General features: G+C 42.2%; 2 protein-coding genes across 2 annotated transcripts in view; both read left to right on the forward strand.

The window, feature by feature from the left end:
- Positions 1-14214: 14214 nt before the first annotated feature.
- On the forward strand, positions 14215-23032 carry LOC311098903 (uncharacterized protein; the record flags this gene model as incomplete). The annotated part of the gene is made up of 6 exons (XM_084139451.1): positions 14215-14231; positions 18899-19015; positions 21490-21606; positions 21955-22039; positions 22170-22399; positions 22765-23032. The coding sequence occupies 5 exons, from the start codon at positions 14215-14217 to the stop codon at positions 22383-22385; spliced, it is 552 nt and encodes a 183-aa protein (XP_083995577.1). The 3' UTR covers positions 22386-22399; positions 22765-23032.
- A 285-nt stretch (positions 23033-23317) lies between these two features.
- Positions 23318-24606, forward strand: part of LOC311098913 (ribonuclease inhibitor-like) — a gene marked incomplete at its 3' end in the record, with an annotated part of 3345 nt that continues 2056 nt past the window's right edge. Inside the window, exons 1-2 of the mRNA XM_084139460.1 lie at positions 23318-23697; positions 23978-24151. Coding sequence (XP_083995586.1) covers positions 23330-23697; positions 23978-24151 — 542 coding nt within the window. The 5' untranslated portion in view covers positions 23318-23329. The remainder of the gene's footprint in view (positions 23698-23977; positions 24152-24606) is intronic.

Below are 24606 nucleotides of genomic sequence, written 5' to 3' on the forward strand. Positions count from 1 at the left end.
CAGAGCATCATGGGGGTTTGTATGTGTTGAGATGATCACGTTCCAGATAAATGGTTAAACTGATTCCTGTCTCCTGTCTCATCATTATTGAATTGTTATACAGACGTGGTTATGAAACCCACGAGACATAACAAAAGATTGGTGATGAGTAAGTCTGAATCTACAGGAACTATTCTGTCTGGAAGAAGTGGGTTTTTACAACTGTTTAAAACTGTTATTTTCTGTGGTCCAGTCTAGTCTAATGTTAGCACAGTGTATTGCTAGCAGAGGCAAGTACATAGTCGAGCTAGCTAAGAAAGAGAGTTAACCAGTGGTGTAAAGTACTTAAGTAAAAATACTTTAAAGTACTACTTAAGTAGTTTTTTGGGGGTATATGTACTTGACTTTACTATTTATATTTTTGACTACTTTTACTTTTACTTCACTACATTCCTAAAGAAAATAATGTACTTTTTACTCCATACATTTTCCCTGACACCCAAAAGTACTCGTTACATTTTGAATGCTTAGCAGGACAGAAAATGGTCCAATTCACACACTTATCAAGAGAACATCCCTACTGACTCTGATCTGGCAGACTCACTAAACACAAATGCTTTGTTTGTAAATTGTCTGGGTGTTGGAGTGTACCTCTGGCTGAACGTACATTTTAAAAACACGAAAATTGTCTGGTTTCCTTTATGTAAGGAATTTCAAATGATTTATACTTGTACTTTTACTTTTGATACTTAAGTATATTTTAGCAATTAAATTTACTTTTGATACTTAAGTATATTTAAAACCAAATACTTTTAGACTTTTACTCAAGTAGTATTTTACTGGGTGACTTTCACTTTTAGTTGAGTCATTTTCTATTAAGGGATCTTTACTGTTACTCAAGTATGACAATTGGGTACTTTTTCCACCACTGGAGTTAACATCGTCATGGACGGCAGAAAAGGACTGGAGACGGACATCGGAGTGGGAAAACAACGTGATTAAAAAGGAGGAATATACAGTGATTAAAGGAAAGGACATTTATTCAACTGTGAAGACAAACCTTTTAATTAAATCTGCTAAATTAGCGAATTTAGGAGGAAACGTCAGTGAGTGAAGTGAATGAAGATCACGTGACTGAGGAAAATATTGCTTTGGTTGTCAAGATCGTCTAACAGAGTGGACCAATGCGCAGCGTTGAAGGCAAACATATTTATTCTCACTGAAGGCAACACGAACAAAACAACGAACGATACGTGACAGTTCACGGTTACCATAAACAGACTCGAAACAAAAACCCACAAACACGAATGAAAACCCGACTGTTTAAATATGGCTCCCAATCAGAGACAACCAGCTGACACTCGTTGCCTCTGATTGGGAGTCACTCAGACCAACATAGAAATAAGTAACCTAGACCCACAACAAAAACATAGAAACTAACACCCTGGCTCAACATACGAGAGTCCCCCGAGCCAGGGCGTGACATTGGTTCAGGACAATATTGAAGTGAGTGACAATCAGGAGCTTATTGAGAAATGAACAATTATTGGAATTGATGGAAACATTGGACAGTTTGATAAAAGTATTGAGCAGTGGAGCTCATATACAGAACAGTTTGAATATTTTGTTCTTGTAAATGACATGGATGAGGACAACATTGTGCCTACATGTTTTAGTGTAATGGGGCCAAAGACATTTAATTTACTAGGCAGCCTGCTACAGCCAGACAGAACAGGTAATAAGACGTATGGGGATATTGTGGAGATACTTAAAGGACATTTTTCACCAGAACCACTAGTTAATGCTGAAAGGTTCAGGTTCCACAGGAGACATCAGGAAGAGGGAGAATCAGTAACAATGTTTGCTGCTGCATTAAAGAAACTACCAGAATACTGAGTTTAATGCTGTTCTAAATGACATCATTAGAGACAGACTAGTATTTGGGCTACGGAGTGAAGCTACACAAAAGAGACTGTTGACTGAAAGTCATCTGACCTCGGCAAAGGACACTGAAATCAGTGTGTCCATGGAACTAGCTGCTAAAGAGGCTCACCAGTTGAGTTCATCAGGAACTTAGTTGGTTCATCTAACAATCCTAATCACCAGCTGATACATTTTAATCTCATACACAGGGTATACCTTCCACCTAGAAAAAATAATTTAATAGAAATCACAACCGCTCCTCTGTGTGATCTATGTAATCAAGGTGCCTTGGACTCCTTTAACGTTGTCCTAGGGTCAAAATGACCCGCCACTGTGTTGAACCAACTTTATTTAATTTTTATATGTGTTGGATCATTTGTGAGAAGGAGGCAGTGATACTTTCTTTAAAGTCTCACAAATGATCCCCAAAAAATAAAAAATAAATAAAGTTGGTTCAACACAGTGGCGGGTCATTTTGACCCTAGGACAACGGGAGGGTTAATCATATGTACTGGGAGTGACCAGGGGACATGTTTTGGAAAGAGGTATCCTCATACCTTGTTCCCCCAAACTGTTATTACTGAATGATAATTCACCACTGTCATTACAGCAAAGACGTAATAATGTTGTCAGGTTGGACAGCAGCAAAAAAGATGTTGGAACTAAGATGGCAACCACCACACCTCATTGGATCAGCACTTTTATAGATATCATTTATTTAGAACTATCCACTGCTTGGATCCATGGGGCCAAACAACAATTGGTGCTGAAACCATAAAATAACTCCTGTAGTGGGTTTTACCCAACAGATTGACCGTTCATTATCATTTTTGTGCAAATGTGTACCTTGATTTAGTATTTCATTTAATGGAGATCAGGTTGGGTGTGTTGGGGTGGTCCCAGGAGGGGTTGGAGGGTGGGTTGGGGTGGTCCCAGGAGGGGTTGGAGGGTGGGTTGGGGTGGTCCCAGGAGGGGTTGGAGGGTGGGTTGGGGTGGTCCCAGGTGGGGTTGGAGGGTGGGTTGGGGTGGTCCCAGGAGGGGTTGGAGGGTGGGTTGGGGTGGTCCCAGGAGGGGTTGGAGGGTGGGTTGGGGTGGTCCCAGGAGGGGTTGGAGGGTGGGTTGGGGTGGTCCCAGGAGGGGTTGGAGGGTGGGTTGGGGTGGTCCCAGGAGGGGTTGGAGGGTGGGTTGGGGTGGTCCCAGGAGGGGTTGGAGGGTGGGTTGGGGTGGTCCCATGAGGGGTTGGAGGGTGGGTTGGGGTGGTCCCAGGAGGGGTTGGAGGGTGGGTTGGGGTGGTCCCAGGAGGGGTTGGAGGGTGGGTTGGGGTGGTCCCAGGAGGAGTTGGAGGGTGGGTTGGGGTGGTCCCAGGAGGGGTTGGCGGGTGGGTTGGGGTGGTCCCAGGAGGGGTTGGAGGGTGGGTTGGGGTGGTCCCAGGAGGGGTTGGAGGGTGTGTTGGGGTGGTCCCAGGAGAGGTTGGAGGGTGTGTTGGGGTGGTCCCAGGAGGGGTTGGAGGGTGTGTTGGGGTGGTCCCAGGAGGGGTTGGAGGGTGGGTTGGGGTGGTCCCAGGAGGGGTTGGAGGGTGGGTTGGGGTGGTCCCAGGAGGGGTTGGAGGGTGGGTTGGGGTGGTCCCAGGAGGGGTTGAAGGGTGGGTTGGGGTGGTCCCAGGAGGGGTTGGAGGGTGGGTTGGGGTGGTCCCAGGAGGGGTTGGAGGGTGGGTTGGGGTGGTCCCAGGAGGGGTTGGAGGGTGGGTTGGGGTGGTCCCAGGAGAGGTTGGAGGGTGGGTTGGGGTGGTCCCAGGAGGGGTTGGAGGGTGGGTTGGGGTGGCCCCAGGAGGGGTTGGAGGGTGGGTTGGGGTGGTCCCAGGAGGGGTTGGAGGGTGGGTTGGGGTGGTCCCAGGAGGGGTTGGAGGGTGGGTTGGGGTGGTCCCAGGAGGGGTTGGAGGGTGGGGTGGGGTGGTCCCAGGAGGGGTTGGAGGGTGGGTTGATGCAGCTGAGGTGGGTGATTGTATATGTGGTTTATTATAATTGTATTTATCTGCAATAACTAGTTTCCATAATATACTGATATATATTTTAACAGTATTGAGTCTCTAGCTGTATAACCATTACTGCTGCTATTTGTTCTGATATATATTTTAACAGTATTGTGTCTCTAGCTGTATAACCATTCCTGCTGCTATTTGTTCTGATATATATTTTAACAGTATTGTGTCTCTAGCTGTATAACCATTCCTGCTGCTATTTGTTCTTGTCTTTATGTTCCTTTAAAATAAATACAAAGTTGATCACAAAAAAAGGAAAAGTGCACAGGGTTTCAACTGAAAATCAGAGACCGGGAAATCAAGTCACATGCTTCCACTGTGGCAAGGTGGGAGATCAGGTATCAACATGCTGGTGTAAGGACATGGATTGTCCAGCCTGTGGTAAAAAGGGCAACATCGGACAAGTCTCCAGAAACAAAAAGAGAACAGAGAAATCACAAAAACGGGAAACAAGAAACAGGCATTCCAACGAAAGACACATAGACATGTTCACATTGTTGAGTAAGAGAACACTGAGGTGAGTGACTCATCAGACGAGGAAGTCACACTGAAAATCCTGACTTTTTCCTGGCGGGCCGCACGGCTACTATGTCTCCCCCTTGCTAGAGGGACAGCCGGTGGGTATGGAGATTGACACAGGGGCAGCTGTATCTCTTGTGTCAGAAAAAAGACACTGAAACACCTTCCACTTCAACCAGCGCACCTCGTGTTAAAGACTTACACAGGTGAATCTGTCGCTGTGAGAGGCATCACTGATGTCACAGTTCAGGTAAACAGACAAACTGAAAAGCTGCCACTCTATGTTGTGAAAGGAGACTATGCATCACTACTGGGATGTTCATAGTTGGAGAAAATCACACTGGACTGGCCATCAGTGCATACAATGCCACATGGAGACACAGACCTACCTGCCATCTTAAAGAAACATGGAGAAGTCTTTAATGGACAACTGGGTAGTATGGACGACATTACAGGGAAGCTTAGCATTAAGCCAGACAGCAAACCAACGTTTCTGAAAGCAGGACCTGTACATTATGCTATCAGACCAGAAGTCAAGGCTGACTTGGAGGCTTTAGTCAAGAACAAAGTACTGGAGCCGGTCAGCATGAGTGAATGCATGAGCAACACCCATCTACCAGTCCTTAACACTAGAACCGCCTGGCTTTTCAGCTAGTAGGGATGGGTAACTCCAATCCTCAGGGTGTCACACTTTTCCCCCATCCCTAACAAACACAGCTGATCAAACTAATCGCATTCTAAATTGAAGATTATGATTAGTTAATTATTGGAGTCAGGTGTGTTAGCTGGGGCTAGGGCAAAAATGTGACACCAATCAGGCCCCCGAGGACCAACGACCACCAATCAGGCCCCCGAGGACCAACGACCACCAATCAGGCCCCCGAGGACCAACGACCACCAATCAGGCCCCCGAGGACCAACGACCACCAATCAGGCCCCCGAGGACCAACGACCACCAATCAGGCCCCCGAGGACCAACGACCACCAATCAGGCCCCCGAGGACCAACGACCACCAATCAGGCCCCGGAGGATCAACAATCACCAATCAGGCCCCCGAGGACCAACAACCACCAATCAGGCCCCCGAGGACCAACGACCACCAATCAGGCCCCCGAGGACCAACGACCACCAATCAGGCCCCTGAGGACTGGAGTTTCCCATCCATGTGCTAGAGCAAGGTATCAAAATGGTTAATAAATAAACATTTGATAAATAGTAAAATAAATAGTGCATAAACTATTGTAAAGGATGAATTGCATAAATAAATATTTGTGGAAATATATTCATGACAAGATATACAAATAATAATGTGTTGATTGTATCAGACACTGTACCGAGCCTTATAATAATAATAATAATAATAATAATAATAATAATAATAATAATAATAATAATAATAATAATAATATAACCAGCCAGGTGTTCAGGTGAAATGATTTGCTGTATTCCTAAACAAAAGCACCAGTGCATGAACAATTATAAAGGATTAATTCCATGAATAAATTTTTGTGTTAATATATTCATGACAAGATATACAAACAATAAAGTGTTGATTGTATCAGACACTGTACCGCGCCTTTACACATGAACCAATCACGTCTTCTCTTTATGGTTCGGTTTGAATGTTGAGAGTTATTTGATAAAGGTAAGTGTCATAGAAACTGCAGAATATGCTCTTTCAGATACAGCACTATATAGAAATCACAATGTTTTACCTGCATGTGACTCTGAAGGAGGATTTGATAAAGAGATGCTCCTTTCCCTGCATCTTTATGTTCTGTTTCAGCTCAGCGGTCTCCCCACCCTGATAATAAAGTGTTTTATTGGTATCGTCCACTAGATGGCAGTAAACACCTTCTGTAGCTAGACTACAACTGTATGTGTTCGGTTTCTTGATCCTGGTGACTCCTGGGCCCTTATTCATACATGCAGTTTCCCAGAGGAGGAGTGCTGATCTAGGATCAGGTCCCCCCTGTCCATCTAATCTGTTTCATTATGATCTAAAAGGCTAAACTGATCCCAGATCAGTACTCCTACTCTTTATGAATACTGTCACAGGTGACTCCTCAAGATGAGACTCATGATTTATAAGTTATATTCTTTAAGAATCAATTAATATCATTAATTGAACTGCTTTGCCATGAACAGATCTGTGAGGTCTTAACTTAAAGGTGCTATATAGACTTTATGGTCATTTAAATGGGGTTGAACATTCATCCCATCAGATTGTGTAAAGGATTTTAGGAGTTCAGAAAAATACTGACTGACCTCACCCTCTCTGACCTCACCCTGCTGAATCACACCCAAGTAAAGACCACATAGCTACAGTTATATGCTTGTCAGGTTTTATCCATTTTTACAGCCAATGTATGGACTGGTATCCATATGAATCAGTGGAATATACTGACTAGTTAACCACCTCCCAATAAGGGTTCAGCAAATCTATTTGATTGGTCACATACACATATTTAGCAGATGCTATGGAGGGTGTAGTAAAATGCTTGTGTTCCTAGCTCAGGGCAGTAATGTCTAACAATACACAACAATACACACAGATCTAAAAAGGAAAATAATGGAATTAAGAAATATAGAAATATTAGGAGGACATCAAGCATACAGCACTAAACAGACAGACATCTCAGGACATCAACAACTCCTGGGGGGCATATCAACATTCTACATGGACTTCCTCTCCTTGTCTCCTCTCCTTGTCTCCTCTCCTTCATCTCAATTACATGAGAGAACTGGACAGGTGAAAGCAATGTTTCCACACCTAGTACTATCTTAAGGGGCCAAGACAAATGCGCTGTAAGACGTTGGTACCCAGGTGATAATGTGTCTCTCTCCTCCCTGGTTGAATGATGCCAATGGATGAATGGGCGATGGAAACGGATAATGGGGCACGTTACTTTACAATTACATTTGAATGAACTGAACGATGAGGAGGGTGAAGAGGGTGAATTTAATTTAGAACAATGGTGTAATGATGATGAAGAATTGTGGGTGTTGTGGGTGGTCTAATTATTTTATTATGAAAGGCTGGAAAGGGTATGTAATCTCCCCTCAGAGAGAATCAAATCAGACCCTGAGTACAACGTACAACATCTGTAGTTCACAATGGCAAGCCCAACCAAACGAACGGACGCTGACAGCATTGCAGATGTTACAGAATTTCGATGAGCTGGAGTCGAATGAAGGATTGGATATTAAGCCTGAAATCAAACATGCTGATGACATTGTAGGGTCTTCATCTGATGCTGACTTTGATCCTCAGATGCCCGAGCCTGGAGGAAGAAGAACCAGAACAGGCCTACCTGAGACAGAGGAGGAAGAAGAACCTGAACAGGCCTACCTGAGACAGAGGAGGAAGAAGAACCAGAACAGGCCTACCTGAGACAGAGGAGGAAGAAGAACCAGAACAGGCCTACCTGAGACAGAGGAGGAAGAAGAACCAGAACAGGCCTACCTGAGACAGAGGAGGAAGAAGAACCAGAACAGGCCTACCTGAGACAGAGGAGGCAGCCAAAGCAGGGCCGGGGTGCAGTGCCTTAGACCACTGCGCCACTCGGGAGGTTAGATAATAAAAAATAATAAATCCTGCAATTCTACACATTTTGCAATGCGGCGTCGAGAAAATATTGCAGTTTTAAAGCAAGTATTCTGCAGTTCTACACATTTTGTATTGGGGTGGAGAGGAAATGTAGCAATTTTATATCAAATTTCATACAATTCTACTCATTTTGCCATGGGGCAGAGAGACATTTTTGCTGTTTTAAAGCAAATTTCCTGCAATTTTACCCATTTTGCCAAGATTTCTTGAGTTATCTTAATTAATTCAGACTATTTTGAGATGGCTACGGCATCTCAAAACGGACAAATAGTACTGTTGTCGCTTTTTTCACGTTTTTCAAGCAAATGTCTTTTAAGGTATTTTTAAAGGAGTATACTAGAACACTCGTTGGGTTTGGCTGCAGAGTTCAGCGCCAGCCGAACTGAAGCATTATTCATGAGATTGATTCATGAGTTAAAACACGGGTAAGGTCACAATACAGGGTCCCATACAATCAATAAATGACTCTTGTTTTCATATCTTTTCATGGATATCTTTTCACCGATATTTATTCATGTAATTCATCCTTTCCAATTGTTTCTGCACTATTTATAAGCTTTGGCACTCATGTTTACGGCAAATAATATGACCGTGAGCCTTGCAGGTTGATATAATTCTCTTTTACGTTTTACTTTGTAAAAAGAAGCTGTTACTGGACTGTATTACTGACTATAACTCTATTACTAATCACATCTATAAATACTATTTATCAAATGTATTACATTGTCATGTTTTTATTGTATGGGAAACGAAAATATGCTACATGTTTCAGTAGGCCTTTGTAGAATATTATATAACGTCTAATCCTGAACGCTGATTGGTTATAATATAAAACATATCCGTGGTTCTTGGGGAAGAGGGAGAACAGGACCTGCTGTCTTGGCATTGTGTATTTTTCCCCAGTGGGAGCTGTGGTGCTTGGGGAAGAGGGAGAGCAGGACCTGCTGTCTTGACATTGTGTCTTTCTCCCCAGTGGGAGCTGTGGTTCTTGGGGAAGAGGGAGAGCAGGACCTGCTGTCTTGGCGGCCTGCTTGGTGACTGTAGCTTCTTTCTCTGCGTTCATGTGGTTCTCACCAAGCTCACATGCCAGATCCATGATGAAATGTCTCCTGCTGACTGTCTTGTCAAGGCATTGTTTGTACAACATGTGTTGATAGCAGTCATGTCGAGCACATTGTAGAACACCTCAACAGGCCAGAGGAGAGTACCCCCTTTTACAGAGTACAGTCAACAGGCCAGAGGAGAGTACCCCCTTTTACAGAGTACAGTCAACAGGCCAGAGGAGAGTACCCCCTTTTACAGAGTACAGTCAACAGGCCAGAGGAGAGTACCCCCTTTTACAGAGTACAGTCAACAGGCCAGAGGAGAGTACCCCCTTTTACAGAGTACAGTCAACAGGCCAGAGGAGAGTACCCCCTTTTACAGAGTACAGTCAACAGGCCAGCGGAGAGTACCCCCTTTTACAGAGTACAGTCAACAGGCCAGAGGAGAGTACCCCCTTTTACAGAGTACAGTCAACAGGCCAGAGGAGAGTACCCCCTTTTACAGATTACAGTCAACAGGCCAGAGGAGAGTACCCCCTTTTACAGAGTACAGTCAACAGGCCAGAGGAGAGTACCCCCTTTTACAGAGTACAGTCAACAGGCCAGAGGAGAGTACCCCCTTTTACAGAATACAGTCAACAGGCCAGAGGAGAGTACCCCCTTTTACAGAGTACAGTCAACAGGCCAGAGGAGAGTACCCCCTTTTACAGAGTACAGTCAACAGGCCAGAGGAGAGTACCCCCTTTTACAGAGTACAGTCAACAGGCCAGAGGAGAGTACCCCCTTTTACAGAGTACAGTCAACAGGCCAGAGGAGAGTACCCCCTTTTACAGAGTACAGTCAACAGGCCAGCGGAGAGTACCCCCTTTTACAGAGTACAGTCTGGACATCTGGTCTAGCATCCACACCAAGCTTTAACATAAAATAAAATAGAATAGAAAAGGTTATAATTATATAGAATGATAATACTAATAGTAATAATATGAATGTAATATAATAAAAGGGGATCCTATTTGGTGTTTGGCAGATGGGAAGGCTATCTGTATATGGTAGAGATACTGTACATACCTTTGTGTGATCGTAGTCTGTCACTGTCTCCGGTTTCTTCTTCTGGTCACCGCCGGTGGCAACAGTGGGGTGCATGGTGCTGAGGAAGCTAACACTTATTTATTTTACATCTGTACACCGTGAGTGTTGCTTTACCACTCTCCATCACACCGTGAGTGTTGCTTTACCACTCTCCATCACACCGTGAGTGTTGCTTTACCACTCTCCATCACACCGTGAGTGTTGCTTTACCACTCTCCATCACACCGTGAGTGTTGCTTTACCACTCTCCATCACACCGTGAGTGTTGCTTTACCACTCTCCATCACACCGTGAGTGTTGCTTTACCACTCTCCATCACACCGTGAGTGTTGCTTTACCACTCTCCATCACACCGTGAGTGTTGCTTTACCAGCAGCTTCTGCCTTTGTGTGTTGACTGTTCTGAGCAGGATAGTCTTCTTTACAATCAACTTGTCTGACAGGGAAATTGATGTGAAGAATCTGTCTATGGTCCCATTTATGCCTTTGCCCATGTAAGGCTCCACGTGTCTCAAAACCACAGTCAAACAGTCACTCACCTGCTGGCCTGGTTTCATCTTTCATCAGATATGGAAAGACTTTGAGCAAGTTGGTTTCCACATCCACGGCTAACCAAAACTGAAGTCACATGCATTATTATCAGTTTCTATCTGGTTTCTATTGGCCATTCAGCCATTGACAACAGAATAGCATATTTTAACTGGATGATGTTACTAGTTTCTGTTTAGTAACCAGAGCAATGCTGCTGCTGGAGTGGTCATGTGATAAATACATTGACAGCACAGAAATTGTTGAGAAAAGTGACATTTGGAAATAGAGCTGCACCTCTTGAATGTTGAGAGTTATTTGATAAAGGTAAGTGTCATAGAAACTGCAGAATATGCTCTTTCAGATACAGCACTATATAGAAATCACAACGTTTTACCTGCATGGGACTCTGAAGGAGGATTTGATAAAGAGATGCTCCTTTCCCTGCATCTGTCAATTACAGACTATTGTCAATTTCATCTGGTCTATAGGCTAACTCTTATTATGTGTGAAATGAGTTTTGGTATAGTTTAGGTGTAGTTTTGATGGGCCGGCTGTGCAGGATGACTGGCATCATTTGTTCACTCATCAACTTCGGTAGTCAAGGATATGTTTTGCGTAATTCTAAAGGCCTACTTTTTGCAACACATTCTCACACTCAAGTATTTTAGCAGATTTTGTGCGTTTTTGTATGGCTTAATTCGCCCCCCAAAAATGTATTTTCCTATGAATTAAGTCGTACAAAATGTGTATTTTCACACAAAATCAGCCACACAAAAATGCATGCTTTTTGTGCATATTTGCACAGATTGAGTGTGAGATTGTGTTGACTGCAACACATAGCATGTTTTCGTTTCCCACAATACATTTGATCAGTAATAGACTTATAGTAAATAAAACAGACCTGTAACAGTTTATTTTTACAAAGTAAAACATAAAAGAGAAATGTATCAACCCACAAGGCGTGTGGTCAAATGATTTGCTGCTGATAAACAGGCATAACACAAACTCATCATTACACTATTGTTCTAAATGAATTCAACATCTGCACCCTCCTTATCATTCAGTTAAGCCTCATTTAAATTCAATTGTGAAGTAAGGTGCAAAACTATTGCCCATTCATCCATTTGTCATTTATTCAGTGAGGAAAGAGAGACTCATTAGTGGCGCATTGTCTTGGCAGATTAAAGTTGAGAATAGGTGGGAAAAAAATGGGTAACAAGGCATAGAATACTTTTCTGTTTGTGAAAACAGCATGTTTATATGATCTGTCATTAAAAAGATAAAAACAAAAGTCTTTAAAAATGAACCCGTCCTCCTATAGCTCTTCCCACCAGCCTCCTCTGGGAAATGTCTCTGTTCTGGTAAAAGAGAAGTAGATAGAATCACATCTTGTTTCTGTTGTATCTACATGTTTCTACATTAAACCACAGGTTCTGTTCTTGAGAATGATGGGGAAGAGTGGGGTGGAAAGGCTTTTGCAACACTACTTTAGTTAGCACACCCCTGTGACTAATTTAACTTCCTGTTTGCGATACTTGGGGGAAATTCAATGTTATCTTTCAACCTTCCCAATACCTTCCCCCATGTCTCATATTCACTGTTATCTTTCTGTCTTCCCAATACTTTCCCACACAGAGATGGCTTGATGTGGTGAGCAGCATAGAGTGTATAGTCCTTTAGTCTCTATGGGCCAGATGGTAGTGTACAGTTCAGAGATGGCTTGATGTGGTGTGCAGCATAGAGTGTATAGTCCTTTAGTCTCTATGGACCAGATGGTAGTGTACAGTTCAGAGATGGCTTGATGTGGTGTGCAGCATAGAGTGTATAGTCCTTTAGTCTCTATGGGCCAGATGATAGTGTACAGTTCAGAGATGGCTTGATGTGGTGTGCAGCATAGAGTGTATAGTCCTTTAGTCTCTATGGACCAGATGGTAGTGTACAGTTCAGAGATGGCTTGATGTGGTGAGCAGCATAGAGTGTATAGTCCATTAGTCTCTATGGACCAGATGACCATTTGGTGAGGGCTACAGCATGGGGAAAGAAACTGTTCAGATGGGGGTCTATAACATCCAATCACATAGGTTTACAGCAGCTGACAGTTGCAACATCATTGCTAATAATGCAAACTGCCTTGGTTTAGATAAAGCGAAGCTCTGTACAGATGTAGGATCTTAATTTAATCAGCCGGTTGCAGGAGAACTAAAACTTGTTGTCTATTTGAGGGTTAAAAAGGCTTCTGAAGTTTGAAATTAAAAATGTTCCACCTTTCCCTTTTGAAAAATGACAATTTATTATAATCCACATAATATTTCAAATGTCGTGTTGCTTTAGGATTATTTTCCTGCTGTAGCAAACGGGCTCAAATTAAGATCCTACATCTGTAGCAATATACCTGTCTTTAATGTACATGGCTATATTAGGAGGACAGGATTCTCTTTACACCATTGTTTTTTGACCATTTGACATATTTTATTTACTATTGTTTAGGCTGGTTGAATGAGTTCCCTATGAGAGGCTACTTCATCTGCAAGAAAACAGGCGGCCGCACCAGTTTCCTCATATGAAATTTAAAGTAAGTGTGTAGCCTACGCACTTACAAAATGGCTGTTTAAACTGTGGCACATATGTCTCGGTAACATTAGAAGTCGGATAAATGTGTTGATATGTAGGAAAGACGAGCAGACTCTGGTAAGTCTAGGCTACATAGAACTATTATATTAGAAAGTTAGGTCGTTTACAGACATTCAATAGTCAGAGTAGGTTTGATATATTATCACTTATCATGCTGACCAACCTGATGGTCTCTGTTGGAAATGTGAAACATGTCATGCCTAGGCTACAAGCTCTGTCCTGCTACTGGTAGGCCTGTAACGTTATGGGAACTGATCTGAACAGGTTTAGGCTGGTCATCTAGGATATGTAGGCTATAGCTGAGGTATAGACCTCCATCTGCATATCACTAACAAACCGCTATAATATACTCAGAAAAAAAAGAAACGTCCTCTCACTGTCAACTGCGTTTGTTTTTAGCAAACTTAACATATGTAAATATTTGTGTGAACATAACAAGATTCAACAACTGAGACATAAACTGAACAAGTTCCACAGAAATTGAAAAATGTGTCCCTGAACAAAAGGGGGATCAAAATCAAAAGTAACAGTCAGTATCTGGTGTGGCCACCAGCTGCATTAAGTACTGCAGTGCATCTCCTCCTCATGGACTGCACCAGATTTCCCAGTTCTTGCTGTGAGATGTTACCCCAGTCTTCCACCAAGGCACCTGCAAGTTCCCAGACATTTCTGGGGGGATTGGCCCTAGCCCTCACCCTCCTATCCAACAGATCCCAGACGTGCTCAATGGGATTGAGATCCGGGTTCTTCGCTGGCCATGGCAGAACACTGACATTCCTGTCTTGCAGGAAATCACGCACAGAACGGGCAGTATGGCTGGTGGCATTGTCATGCTGGAGGGTCATGTCAGGATGAGCCTGCTGGAAGCGTACCACATGAGGGGGGAGGATGTCTTCCCTGTAACGCACAGCGTTGAGATTGCCTGCAATGACAACAAGCTCAGTCCGATGATGCTGTGACACACTGCCCCAGACCATGATGGACCCTCCACCTCCAAATCGATCCCGCTCCAGAGTACAGGCCTTGGTGTAACGCTCATTCCTTCTACGATAAACGTGAATCCAACCATCACCCCTGGTGAGACAAAACCGTGACTCATCAGTGAAGAGCACTTTTTGCCAGTCCTGTCTGGTGTGATGTTCGGATGTACCGATCCTGTGCAGGTGTTGTTACATGTGGTCTGCCACTGCGAGGACGATCAGCTGTCCGTCCTGTCTCCCTGTAGCACTGTCTTAGGCGTCTCACAGTACGGACATTGCAATTTATTGCCCTGGCCACATCTGCAGTCCTTATGCCTCCTTGCAGCATGCCTAAGGCACGTTCACGCAGATGAACAGGGACCCTGGGTATCTTTCTTTTGGTGTTTTTCAGAGTCAGTAGAAAGGCCTCAGTGTCCTAAGTTTTCATAACAGTGAACTTAATTGCCTACCGTCTGTAAGCTGTTAGTGTCTTAACGACCGTTCCACAGGTGCATGTTCATTAATTGTTTATGGTTCATTGAACAAGCATGGGAAACAGTGTTTAAACCCTTTACAATGAAGATACGTGTTATTTGGATTTTTACGAATTATCTTTGAAAGACAGGGTCCTGAAAAAGGGACGTTTCTTTTTTTGCTGAGTTTATATTATAAACTAGCCTACTTTACATTACATAACATCTCTTACTTGTTGCAAAAAATACTTTCTGAATGTATCAATGATTTCCCCTCAGATCAATCATGCCCGTTTTAGCCTTTCTGTCTACATTCTCAGATTCAAAGACAACAAATAGCCGACTTTTAATTAATACAAATAAGTGTGAGACATGGCCTTGTGTTGCTGCACTGTCTATAACTACCTTAACAAACAGTGACTTATTATTATTATTGACAGTTAACATGGAGAAGAGATGTCACAACCAGATGTTCATCTGATTGCATTAAATAGCCTGACTGTTTCGATATGTCTGTTAGTAAATGTTTTATTTCTAAGAGATCATGAGTAAAAGAGAACAATGGACATTCTAGAATTAGTTGTCAATGTGTTCACCACAACCAACATGCTGCATCTCTGTTTAGGGGTCAGTGGTCTAAAATGAGTCTCTCTGGGGAGAGAGAGGAGGGGGTCCCTGCCTCTAAAATGAGTCTCTCTGGGGAGAGAGAGGAGGGGGTCCCTGCCTCTAAAATGAGTCTCTCTGGGGAGAGAGAGGAGGGGGGCCCTGCCTCTAAAATGAGTCTCTCTGGAGAACATGACACCAAAGCTAAGAGGTGAGATTACAGTTTTGTTTAAGAATTATTAAGTAAGGATACCTAAAATATTACGCTTTGAACACACCGACTGCGTCATTGCGCAAAATAGTATGCAGCATCATCTAAATATGTGTGCAACAAAAGTTAAACTTTCACTTTCTGCTACCATTTCTGTCAAGCCGTCTATGTACACAGTTTGACGCATACGTTCGATAAATCCAACGTACGCACCACACAGAACGCACTGCAACTGCCTCTGCAACGCAATGCTTCAAGGCAAACGCAGCGTTCCATTGGAAATTAATGTACTTCTGGTACCAAAATGCAATGACGCAGTCGGTGTGTTCAAAACGTTACTGATCTCAGATTTTTTATCAATGGATTTGAGATGTGCATAAAAATAAACGTTTTTTTGGCTAAATGCTATATATCCATTGTTTAGCTGGAATGGAATGTTCGTATCCTGTATATTTGACTGTGATATGTGGTTGTCTCACTTAGATATCTTAAGATGAATGCACTTACAGATGCCATATCTTAATTTGACCCAGTTTCTCACAGCAGGAAAATTATCCTGCAGCAACAGGAAATGCTCAAGTCTTTTAAAAGCTAAAATACACTATAATACGGCAATTGTATTGTAAGTCACTCTGGGCCCGGTTTCCCGATAGCGATGGAATTTAGGGTTACGAGTGTTTTAAGTGTATCTTTCCTACAACGGCTGAAGATGAAACATGCATTTCCCACGCCCCACGCAGAGAGAACGGTCGCTATGATGACTGAAAACACAACCGTGGGACAAACGAGTGACACATTTCTGGGCAAGGGCGGTCCATTTAAAATTAATCTATTCTTCCCTCACCCTTTGCCCTGCAAGTGTCCACTCATCATACGTCATGATACGTCATCAGAAGTGTCCACTCATCATACGTCATGATACGTCATCAGAAGTGTCCACTCATCATACGTCATGATACGTCATCAGAAGTGTCCACTCATCATACGTCATGATACGTCATCAGAAGTGTCCACTCATCATACGTCATGATACGTCATCAGAAGTGTCAACTCATCATACGTCATGATACGTCATCAGAAGTGTCCACTCATCATACGTCATGATACGTCATCAGAAGTGTCCACTCATCATACGTCATGATACGTCATCAGAAGTGTCAACTCATCATACGTCATGATACGTCATCAGAAGTGTCCACTCATCATACGTCATGATACGTCATCAGAAGTGTCCACTCATCATACGTCATGATACGTCATCAGAAGTGTCAACTCATCATACGTCATGATACGTCATCAGAAGTGTCCACTCATCATACGTCATGATACGTCATCAGAAGTGTCCACTCATCATACGTCATGATACGTCATCAGAAGTGTCCACTCATCATACGTCATGATACGTCATCAGAAGTGTCCACTCATCATACGTCATGATACGTCATCAGAAGTGTCAACTCATCATACGTCATGATACGTCATCAGAAGTGTCCACTCATCATACGTCATGATACGTCATCAGAAGTGTCCACTCATCATACGTCATGATACGTCATCAGAAGTGTCCACTCATCATACGTCATGATACGTCATCAGAAGTGTCCACTTAACTTGAGGGCTGAGGGGAGAGGGAGTCTTTTAAGTGTTTGAAACACTGCCATGGATAGTTTCGAAGTAACATTACCACATGATCAATGACGTCCGAAGCTTTGTTTGATCTCATGCTTTTTCGAACCATGTGTTGCAAAATGCGAGAGATCTCACTGATTTCTCCCTGGTGCCGGTGCTTTTTTCAAAGCAAAGTATTGACCTCCACTGGACACCTTATTTACACATTTAGTTTGATGTCTTCCAGTTTGTAGCCACTGAATGGTAGCTCAGTAGGTAGGGATGGGGATTTGGATCAGACATCAACATAGGCACAAGATTGAATCCCTGCTATAGTTGAACAATTATTTTCTGTGGAACCACACAATCTTCCCATCCTTGTTTAAATAATGTGTTTTATTTAGTGTAGCCTATGATACTATTCTGTCTTTAGTATCCTAAATAATACCACATATGCATCGTTTTTGAAAACATAGTGAACCTGGAGGCAAAAAGCGAACCCCACATTCTAACTAAATGTTGTTTATTGGACTCAAATCTATCAATGGCATTTTCGGCACAATTTGGTGAAAGCCCCAAAGCGTTCAGAAAGCCTCTGATTCCCACCACTAGTGGACACCCCCATGAGTGTCTTTCAGAACCCCTCCTAAAACCACCTGTTTCGTTTTGGTTGTTGTTAGTGACTCTTTGTTAGTTCCTTCTTCTGTTTGAGAGACAATGTTTTATTTCTTGTTGAGGAACGTAACAATGTTCCTGTGATTAAATTAAATCACCCGACTGTTTGGATGTGTCTGTTAGTAAATGTTTTATTTCTAAGAGATCATGAGTAAAAGAGAACAATTGACATTCTAGAATGAGTTGTCACTGTGTTCACCACAACCAACATGCTGCATCTCTGTTTAGGGGTCAGTGGTCTAAAATGAGTCTCTCTGGGGAGAGAGAGGAGGGGGGCCCTGCCTCTAAAAGGAGTCTCTCTGGGGAGAGAGAGGAGGGGGTCCCTGCCTCTAAAATGAGTCTCTCTGGGGAACATGACACCAACGCTAAGAGGTGAGATTACAATTTTATGAAGAATTTTTTATGTTTATTTCTAAAATAAATAGCTATCTTAAAATGAATGCACTTACTGTAAATCACTCTGGATTAGAGTATCTGCTAAATCAGGAGTTCTCAATCCGGGGTCAGTGGAGGTACTGCAGGGGTTCTGCAGCACCCTGACTGGACTCGTTGCAATGGAAGACATTTAATAGAATTTTCACGACACGACCACTTTGCCTAATCTTCATTATTGCCTAATATAATGGAATGCATATTTCTTTAACCAATTCTGATGGTTGTTACAAGCGGAATTTTGACAATATTACCGTTATACCAACACACTCTTCACACCCGTTTAACAACTCTAAATAGCTTTGGCAAATAAAAACATTTGTCTCTCTGAAATGAAGCCATTAAGTGATCGATTTTAAACAAACACATGTCTGTCATTGAACAACACCATGCCATGATTAGCTAGTGAGAAAACACAACCATTTATTTGATAATTTCTGTAAACAATAGAAGCTAATTTACAAACATTTCTGAATATGGATATATAGCGTTTTGGAATGAAACTCTTGTTATGTTTCCCCATCTGAGCTCAGAGTAGATGAGAGATGTAATGTTTGTCTCTATTGTGTTGAAGCCCAATCAAGCAGGAGAGACCAGCCTCCCCTGTACCCAGCTGTGTGTCCATGAAGAGTGACCGGTCTATGAATCCTCCTATAAAGTTTAGAGAGGGAGACTTTTCTACTGAACAAAGGTAAGAAGAACTCATGGGTCATGGTCAGTGAGTTAAACAACACTGTCTCTAGTCATTTCTCCTCTCCCATTTTACCATTTATTTTTGTTGTTTTCATAATCCATAGGCTAATCCTTTTTTCCATTTTCATAGTCCTGAAACAATATTAAACAAACACAACATTCCCTCCCTATGTGTGTGTGTGTGTGTGTGTGTGTGTGTGTGTGTGTGTGTGTGTGTGTGTGTGTGTGTGTGTGTGTGCACTCCCTGGATGAGGAGATGTAATCTCTATCCTGATTGCCTAGTCACTTTTACCCCTACCTACATGTACATATTACCTCAATTACCTCAACTTCCTGGTACCCCTGCACATTGACTCAGTACTCCTTATAGCCTCATTATTGTTATTTTATTATGTAACAATTTCCTTTTTTTATTTAGCTAATTTTTGTGACTTTTTCATCTGCATTGTTGGGAAAGGGCTCGTAAGTAAGCATTTCACGGTAAAGTGTACCACTGCTGTATTCGGCGCATGTGAGAAATACAATTTGATTTGATTTGAAGCTCATGCGCAGAAATATGTCAATGGGTCTAATGGTCGTCTTGTGCCAAACTGCACATGTGCAGGCCGTCAACTCAAAGGCACTCCTTCGATATAAAGTTGTTTTTGACTAACATGAAAATGTGTCAGTTTGTTAAACTACTTAAGACAGAACATTTTCAAAATGAACAACTAAGGAAGTCATTTCTACCTCTCATTGACTTCTCAAACCCCAAACCCTGGCCTGGTTTGCTTCATATGTATTCCCAGAATACATTTTCTACATCAGCAGTTGTCACAAAGTGCTTATATAGAAACCCAGTCTAAAACCCCAAAGAGCAAGCAATGCAGATGTAGAAGCACGGTGGCTAGGAAACACTCCCTAGAAAGGCAGGAACCTAGGAAGAAACCTAGAGAGGAACCAGGCTCTGAGGGGTGGCCAGTCCTCTTCTGGCTGTGCTGGGAGGAGATTATAAGAGGATATGGCCATTAAGTTCAGATCGTTCTTCAAGATTTTCAAATGTTCATAGATGACTAGCAGGGTCAAATAATAATCACTGTGGTTATAGAGGGTGCAACACGTCAGCACCTCAGGAGTAAATGTCATTTGGCTTTTCATAGCCGAGCATTCAGATGTCGGGACAGCAGGTGTGATAGAGAGAGAGAAGGAGAGGGAGAGAGAGAGAGGGTCGAAACAGCAGGTTCGGGACAAGGTCGCACGTCCGGTGAACAGGTCAGAGTTCCATATCTGCAGGCAGACCAGTAGAAACTGGATCAGTCACGTCCGGTGGAGCATGTATCGATACTGATAGGATCGAAAGAAAGGGACCGCTGCTCTCGGATCAGTTTTGTCCATTAAAATCATTCCTTAACATTATAATTATTTCACAATACTGACCACGGATCAGCTTCTAGAAAGATATTACTACCTACAGCTGCAAATATTGAGGTAGTTTATTCTAGTGCTTACCCAATAAAAATGCACTAAATCACAGATTCGGCACATCATTGTTCACATGTTAGGCTACACATCATGAAATATATTGAGACAAATTACAGACAGTAGCCTACAAGTAGCAAAATAAAACTAAATATATTGAACATTGAATATATTCCAATATGATTGAAATAGGCCTATAGCCTACTGTTTATACTGTAATGCAGTTATCTCGGTTTTCATTTGAACCAAATTTGTGTACTTCCCTCGTTTGAATCAATTGCAAAGACATTTGCAACTTTGTATTTGTAGTCAACTTTGTTCTGAATTTATCTGCGGTCACAAAGAGACGGATAAACCATGTGATTCTTTGTTTAGCGGAGATCTTCTGTGTATAAAGTGACGCGGGAGGGCAAAAAAGCATCTAACGACGCACTTGGCTGTTCTACAAGTGGTCTGAGGCAGGTGTTAGAATATGAGCGTTTTCAAGTGCAACGTTAATAATGATGGTTTTGGGAAACAGCTCAGAGATTTAACAATGCTCCTACGAAGGATCTATCAATAAACTAGATAGATTCTAATGATGAACTTAGCCTTAAGATGCTATTGTGAGACCCTGGATAAGAACATCTGCTAAATGACGAAAATGTAAATGTTTTATGTACAGATCTCATATTACTGTATTGAATTTTGTACATTTGTACAGATGTTTATTAAAAATGTAGTTATTTGTTACATTTGACTGTGTAAAACCTAGCAGTACTACTTATTTCTCAGAGAGTAAGGCAGATATATATATTATTACTGTGTAAAACCTAGCAGTACTACTTATTTCTCTGAGAGTGAGGCAGATATATATTTTTACTGTGTAAAACCTAGTAGTACTACTTATTTCTCTGAGAGTGAGACAGATATATATCATTTGGCAAAGAAAACTACATTATTTGTCTCTCTGAATTAAACCATCAAGCGATTTAAACAATGAGAGAAATAATGTTTGTCTCTGTTGTGTTGAAGTCCAATCAAGCAGGAGAGACCAGCCTCCCCTGTACCCAGCTGTGTGTCCATGAAGAGTGACAAGTCTATGGTTCAACCTATACGGTTTAGAGAGGGAGACTTTTCTACTGAACAAAGGTAAGAAGAACTCATGGGTCATGGTCAGTGAGTTAAAAAACACTGTCTCTAGTCATTTCTCCTCTCCCATTTTACCATTTCTTTTTGTTGTTTTCATAATACATAGGCTAATCCTTTTTTTCCATTTTCATAGTCCTGAAACAATATTAAACAAACACAACAATCCCTCCCTGTGTGTGTGTGTGTGTGTGTGTGAGTGTGTGAGTGAGTGTGTGTGTGTATGTGTGTGTGTGTGTGTGTGTGTGTGTGTGTGTGTGTGTGTGTGTGTGTGTGTGTGTGTGTGTGTGTGTGTGTGTGTGTGTGTGCACTCCCTGGATGAGGAGATGTAATCTCATGTTTTGTCCACAGAAACCAACAGGAGAGATCAGAGTCAGAGATTATCAGTGGTCAGTCTTCCCAGAGTCATCAAACAGACCTGGCCTCCATTTTCAGTGTATGTGGTCCTGTTATGTACATTTGTTTTTGTTTACCTCAAGTAAAGTTAATCTGTCAATCATTCATTAATGTGTTAATGAGAAAGCGTTTTTGTCTCTTGCTTAACTTATTTACTTGATTTATTTCAGTTACTTGAAGAGAATATTATGACATTTGTGAAGAACGAGCTGAAGATGTTCAAGAGGATTCTTAGTCCAGAACTCCCAGAAGGCTTTGAGAGTCAGAAGCAGGATAAGGAAGTGGTGGATGCTGAAGATGCTGAAGCAGGAGAGCAGTGCCAGAGAGGGGGCTCTGAAGATCACACTGCACGTCCTGAGGAAAATGAACCAGAAGGAGCTTGCTGACACACTGGAGAAAAGTAAGAGCTGTCTGCCTCATGTTGAATGCTGTTTTAGAACATTTAAAAGCTGTAGCTAAAATACAGCTAAAGTAGCTGTGTAACTCAATGATATTGTAGCAGCCTTAACACAACAACTAGTGACCTCATCAAATGATTAATTTAGACAGAGAGAAGAGGAGTGAGGAAGAGAGAGATAGACAACATTAAAGATACCATCAGTAACACCGAATAATAATAATATAATCAGTCATTATGAAAACATTTACACATTTTTACAGTCAGTTAAGAGAATAGATTACTTTTATTTAAAACTTTATAACAGTCCTACAATAGTGTAGGCATTAAAACAGACGTAATATTAATATCCTCTGTGTTATTTCTAGATTTCTGTTGGATTTCTGCAATAGTCCTTGAACACATGCTGAAACATAAGAGAGAAGAGATGCCCAAGACTCTGACTGAGATGTACACACACCTTGTGGAGTTTCATACCAAACAGAAGAATGAAAAGTATCTTGGGAAAGAAGAGACAGGTCCACACTGGAATAAAGAGAGCATTCTGTCACTGGGAAAACTGGCTTTTCAACAGCTTGTGAAGGGCAATCTGATTTTCTATGAAGAAGACCTGAAAGAGGCTGGCATTGATATCAATGAAGCCTCAGTGTACTCAGGATTGTGCACAAAGAGGAATGTGGGCTGTACCAGGACAAGGTGTACTGCTTCGTGCATCTGAGCATTCAGGAGTTTCTGGCTGCTGTATATGTGTTCCTCTCATTCATCAACAACAATGAGAATCTAATGGCCAAACCTCAATCAACGTCCAGTAACTTTTCTGTGAGGATCAGACACAAGCGTAAAGTTACTGTCTACAAGAGTGCTGTGGATGAAGCCTTACAAAGTGAGACAGGAAACCTGGACCTGTTCCTCCGATTCCTTCTGGGCCTCTCAATGGAGTCCAATCAGAAGCACTTACGAGGTCTACTGACAAAGACAAGAAGCAGCTCACAGAGCCATGAAGAAACAGTCAAGTACATCAAGGAGAAGATCAGGGAGAATCCCTCTCCAGAGAGGTGCATCAATCTGTTCCACTGTCTGAATGAACTGAATGACCATTCTCTAGTGGAGGAGATCCAAAGCTACCTGAGATCAGGAAGTCTCTCAGAAGAAGAACTTTCACCTGCACAGTGGTCAGCTCTGGTCTTTGTGTTGCTGACTTCAGAAAAGGAGCTGGATGTGTTTGACCTGAAGAAATTCTCCAGATCAGAGGAAGGTCTTCTGAGGCTGCTGCCAGTGGTCAAAGCCTCCAGAGCTGCTCTGTGAGTATATAAAATGACATTTAAGTACTAATCATCAGGAAGAAATGTTCAGAGAAATATACGTATTATAATATGTATATAATTAATATTGAAAAACATACTGAATCAATGCATTGATGTTCATATTAGTATAACAATATGACCATACAATTCTAGGAGACGGAAGATGAATCTATATGTTGTTTAAGAGAATAAACCAAATGCATCTGCCATAGTCCTTCTACACTACTGGTGTTAAATTAACAGTGTGTTTGTGAAATCATTATGATATCTCTGTCAGGCTGTCAGGCTGTGGAGTCACAGAGGAAGGCTGTGCTTCTCTGGTCTCAGCTCTGAAGTCAAACCCCTCACACCTGAGAGAGCTGGACCTGAGTAACAATGACCTGAATGATTCAGGAGTGAAGCTGCTCTCTGCTGGACTGGGGAATCCCCACTGTAAACTGGAGACTCTGAGGTCAGTATTCCTGTAGTTGGTCAACAAGTGGTAACTGTTCACCAGATCCACATGTGTTTACCAGGCACACATAGTCCACACCATATGTGTTTGGACAGTGAAGCTTACAGTTTTAAAATTTGGTGTTATGCTCCAGCATTTTGGATTTCAGATAGAATGTTTCATATTAGGTGACAGTACATAATTTTACATTTACATTTTACATTTTCGTCATTTAGCAGACGCTCTTATCCAGAGCGACTTACAGGAGCAATTAGGGTTAAGTGCCTTGCTTAAGGGCACATCGACAGATTTTTCACCTAGTCGGCTCGGGGATTAGAACCAGCGACCTTTCGGTTACTGGCACAACACTCTTACCCACTAAGCTACCTGCCGCCCCTGTCACCTTTTATTTGAGGGTAATGGTGAGAGGTTAGTATGTTTTGTTGTAGCCTCTGTAACTTTCTCACTCATTA

The sequence above is a fragment of the Coregonus lavaretus genome (assembly GCF_964263955.1).
Source record: "Coregonus lavaretus genome assembly, chromosome: 2".
NCBI lineage: Eukaryota > Metazoa > Chordata > Actinopteri > Salmoniformes > Salmonidae > Coregonus > Coregonus lavaretus.